Source organism: Vigna radiata, chromosome 3 (assembly GCF_000741045.1).
Source record: "Vigna radiata var. radiata cultivar VC1973A chromosome 3, Vradiata_ver6, whole genome shotgun sequence".
Taxonomy (NCBI): domain Eukaryota; kingdom Viridiplantae; phylum Streptophyta; class Magnoliopsida; order Fabales; family Fabaceae; genus Vigna; species Vigna radiata.
Window position 1 is genome coordinate 54,022 of NC_028353.1, and position 5,093 is coordinate 59,114.

General features: G+C 38.2%; 1 protein-coding gene across 2 annotated transcripts; it reads right to left on the minus strand.

The window, feature by feature from the left end:
• Window positions 1-839: 839 nt before the first annotated feature.
• On the minus strand, window positions 840-4,667 carry LOC106757669 (FT-interacting protein 1). Of its 2 annotated transcripts, none has more exons than XM_014640406.2 (2): window positions 4,415-4,667; window positions 840-3,540 (listed from the first exon to the last, which is right to left on the minus strand). In XM_014640406.2, the coding sequence occupies exon 2, from the start codon at window positions 3,531-3,533 to the stop codon at window positions 1,206-1,208; it is 2,328 nt and encodes a 775-aa protein (XP_014495892.1). In that variant the 5' UTR covers window positions 3,534-3,540; window positions 4,415-4,667; the 3' UTR covers window positions 840-1,205. The 2 variants fall into 2 exon arrangements, with proteins under 2 accessions (XP_014495892.1, XP_014495891.1); XM_014640405.2 differs by having other exon boundaries at window positions 840-3,685.
• Window positions 4,668-5,093: the final 426 nt, after the last annotated feature.

Sequence of the window (5,093 nt, forward strand, 5' to 3'; positions counted from 1 at the left end):
TCGAAATAAAAAAATTAAATGAGAATAACAGCTTAAAACTTTCTAAACCTAATTTTTTTTATTATATTACATAATACCAAGCAGTTGTAATTAAATTATATATTAAATATAAGAACAGATATGTTAAATCTGATGTCTAAGTGAGTATATAACTAATCTCTAAGATATTAAATAATTCTTTAATAAGTTGAAAATTTCATACATATTCTTTAAAAAGAAAATCATGTCACTATAAAACAATACGTTCCATTGGCTGCTTACACCTTTATATCTAAATTTCTAATTTTTTTAGTTGTTCAAATTTACATTTTACAAGACGAAACTCCAATTGCTATCTCATTTTTCCTTTGTTTATATCTCATTATATTTACTCAAATGGAATAAATATCTTGAACCAAAAAACAAACAATTACGTCAATATCAAAATATGAAATCATACTTGTTTTACTTGTAAAAATATCCTGATGAATAAATAAAACAAAACATACTAAGCTCATTTCTCTATTTTAATAAAATCATTTTTCTCACTTGTAACCATGATTATTCACACTCGCAAAAAAATAATAGCAGTGCAAACAATTGGCCAGAAGTAAAAGCACGACCCAATTATTGCGGAAGCATTCATGTCTGTCCTCTTATAGAATTATTGTCCTCTGAGACAAAAATAAATAGTCTCAAATAAAATATTGCACACCAACATACATTATAATATGTAAATTGTTTATTTTAATGTTGCGGTTCAAACAAATGTCATAAAAAACAAGTAATTTCCACATGTATTCATCGTCTATCTCTATACAAAAATATCATATTATAGTCACAACATTGCAAGGTCCAAATCATAGATAATAAAGAATGCTATAACAAGGTGTCCATCAATAAACAACCGAAACAAGTAGGAGTAGGTGTGTTCTCCTGTTCATCAATCAAACGAGGAGGAGAAAAGTTGAACATAAATCAGTGATCACTTCAACTCTATATCAATAGCCAGTTGAGAAACTTTACTGCATCTGATAAAACACCAAGTTGATTGAACACAAGTTAATTTCAACTCAGCCTACAAAATTACAAATTTAACCAGGATACTACCATGAAGTTCAAAAACAGAAAATCCTATGACATAATGAAATGCAAATCCACAAAATCTGGTGCTGAACAATGAAAGCAAAGCAGGTTCCATATGTAGTTTGTGCACTATCCATGAATCAAAGCATGCAATCAGTTCTTGCAGGCAGCCTTCTGAAGAAATTGAGAGGGACTGAAGGAAGCTTGTGGCGGAACCTGGGGTGTCTCAATACATAGATTCCAGTGAGAAGTGCCACAACCTGGAATGGAGTGACATAGAGTACAATGGCAGCAACCAGACAGAAGATGACAAAGAGTGCAGTAGCTCTTGGGTCCCTCCAGCTGAGCAAAGACTGCAGCCTCTCCCCTTGTGTGGCCAAATCACCAACCACTGTCTGTATCCTCCCAGCAATGCTTCTAAGCCTATCATATCTCATCCTCACGATGTCCGAAGGTCTGGTGGTTGGGAATGTGTCAAACTCTTCATCAAGTTCATCTGGGTGAGCAGAATCTGCATGAGAGAGACGAGTGTCCATGTGAGGAGGGTGTCTTGGCCTCCATCTATAGTACCAAACTCCAATCAAGAAGAGGTATAGGAATATTGTAGGTAAGATAAGCTCAGGGTACATGACCAATATTATGAACAGGATATGGATCAGAACTGTTGTGATTGGATTTTTCCAATTGCAGATTTGGTCAAACCATTTTCCTACTGCTATTAGTCCACTTAAAACTCCCATGATCCTGAAAAAGTTGGCCTTGCTTCTTCTCATGCTCCACATGTGGGAACCCACATCCAGCATATATTCCACTATCTCCTTTCTCAAGGGTGGCTCGGCACGACTCAGTCTCATTGAAACAATCTGAGTAGCTTGATGCCTCAAATTGTCAAGCTGGCTAACAGTTAGTGGGTGAATATAATGCATCTTAGGCAACAAAGGCAGTGAATACATGTGCATCATATTAAGCAAAGAAGAACAAGTAAACCTTACAGCCAAGTGGATTTCACCCATTTTCTTCACCCCATTTGGATGAAGAACTAGAAGAGGATACGAATGTGTATAGACACGGTCAGTCTCAAGGGTGGAAAGACGGATTCTTACCTTCCCAATTTTGGAATCTTTTGCTCCTCCACCCTTATCACCACCATGCAAATGACAGTTATCAAAGACACCAATTGTAATGACAGTGCAAGGATCAAAAACCTCCCAAGTATATTGCTCATTCCACCGGGGTGCGAAGCTATCAATGATTGTCCTTGTCCTCACCCACTTCTGCCCATATTTTGCTACACAATAGGCATCTGTTGTTCCCTTACCATCTTTTGTTTTCATTGGCATCAAACCCTGTGCATTCAATATCCCCAATTCAAGAACTCCAATACTGGACTTCCAAAGCTGTTTAGCAGTTGGGCGAAGATCACTGCTGTAGTGAGTTGATTCATCCAAAACATGATAACCACCTTCCAGACAGATCCTCGTATGAATCTTGCTTGAAAACTTGATTTCCTTCTTCTTTTCTCCTTCCATTATAACAACGTGTTTTTCGATGTTATACCACTTGGTATTCACAGGTTTGTAATCCAGTCTCCGCTCCACCATTTGTAAAGAAATAGCACACCTCCCAAGTGATTCCTCCTTGTTAGGGGCAACTCTGTCTTCCACACTCAAAATCAGAGGCTCCTCGAATGGTTCAGCAGCCACAAACATCATATCCTCATTCCACATTGGATTGATAGTCCTGCTTTGAGAGATTCTAGTCCTCAAGGTCTGATTTCCCAGAGAAGCCTTAACAAAAACTTCAGGGTACCTACCCTTGTCACTCGGCTGCAAGTCTTGCGCCTCTATCACATTAACCCTCAAATACCAAAGCTTAGGAGACAGATACACCTTTGATCTAATGTTGGCAAGAGCATCAGTCCCAGTAACCGTCGCAGCATCTGAGTGCCATGCTTCGGGAAATGCTTCATCAGCCTGTGTGCCCATCCAAACAGCCAGCATTAGCTCCCCCTTCGCCTTATCACCCTTCCTATCCTCCAATCTATACCACTGTGGTGCAAGAGGACTATCAGGTGGAACACGCTTTGGGACCTCATTCAGGTCGAACAACACCCGACCGATGAAATCATCCCTCACAACATCCTTATCCTTCACAGTGACCTCCAGAATGGAAGCCTGAATGCGGTCTTTCGAGAAAGCAAAAACCTGGTTCCATTCGGGATTACTCTTCTTCTCGAAGTGCCGTGTGGTGCCTTTGTAGTTCCCCAACTTCACTTCAGTATAAGGGTCACAACTGCCGGTGACATCCTTTGCAGGCAAGTCCTTAGCCTTCACAACCCTCACGTACAGGTACTGCATTTGCTCAACAAGGTCATATGTGCTGGTAAGCTTGTCACCGGAGACCTTTCCCCCACCGAGGTGGGGCTTGGTCTCCTTCAACAGAAAATCTTCCGGTGGAGGCCTCTGCATCTTCTCCCTTCAAAGAACCCAAAGACCTTTTTTTTATCAAAATAACAATGGAAGCTGTGGTACAACTATTTCAAATCTTCAATGTTCCACACTTCCACTCGTAGGAACAGTTGTGCCTTAAAAGAAATAAAAGCACAACGGTTCCGAGGAGCCTAAAAAAGAGAAACACGGTCAAATAGCCGTTACAGGCTGGCAAATCGAGTCACCTAAATATTTGGGAAACTTTAAGACACACAAACCACACAAGTTAAGAAAACTCAAATATAATAATTAATGCATAAATAAACAGAGTTGCAAGCGTAGATCTATGATAACACCAAGAGTGTGGAAGCTTAAGATTGTAGATCCGATTGAGTTTAGTAAAAGCAAAAAATCACGATACGGAAACGTGCTTTTAATTCATAAAATAAGGACACAAAAATTCTGAACCTAGATTGTCCCAGATAGCTGCCGACAGAATGTACCATGAAATGAAGGAGTTCCACTCAAAAGTTTCACACTTTCTGCATTCTGAGACACTCCTTCAACAACTTATTTCCCGGAAACAAACATCACCACCGGATTACCTTTACTTTTCTAGTTTCAGCACTTTCCACACCACCCAACTCACCAACAGAAATTTTAACAAAAAAAAAAAAAAGTAGAAAAATACCTATATACTACTGATCATACGCAGGTTTGTGCTCCTCTCATTCTAAGAGATTTTACAATAACTTTTTTAGAAAAAAATAAAATTTTACCCCATGGGGGTACTTCTATTTCAGCAAAAGGAAAAAACCTTGAAAATTTTCAGTAGCACCCAACTGGTGGAGTAGAAGAAGAGAGAAAGATAAAGGGGGGGGCTTTTAGATTTAAGAAGTACAATGCTGAAATGTTGTTACCTTTGAGAAGATGGGTTTGTTGAGAAATGGAGATGGTTTTGTTAGGTTTTTTTGCAATAAAGCAGAAAGAATGGAGGTGGAGGTGGTGTCTGTGAGATGGAAGAGATAAGGGAGAAGAGGAAAGAAGAAAAGAGGGTGTATGCTTTTTGGTTTTTGGTTTTTGGTTTTGCGTTTGGTGGTGGTGTGGGGCTAGGATCTAATGAATCTATGCAAAATATACACAGAAGTTGCCCTCTTTGCTTTTTGCACAGTGCTGGCTGGACCTCTGTTGCTGTACAGGGTGGTGGAGTGGCGGTGGACCCGCCTTAAGCGTGCGAACCAATACGGTCGGTAGTCACACGTGTGCTCGTTTCCCTAAGTAACTCCCTCACAATTCATTATCTCTTCATTTTTTCTTTTTATATTTTACTCTTCGTTCCAAAAAAAAACTGTCATATTTATCAAAAATAATCATCAACATAATTCAGACAAAAATGTTTTCGATTTTTATAGTATTTATTTCTTTTTAATGTAATTACAATATAAAATAAATTAAGTCATTACTTTTAAATATAAAAACTAAAAAATATATCATTTTAAAATTAAAAAATAACACTTAAATATTTAAATTTGTTATTTTTGTCATATTAAATCTGAGTTAATCCGTACCCATTTAAGTCAGGTTAATTGAAAAATTTTA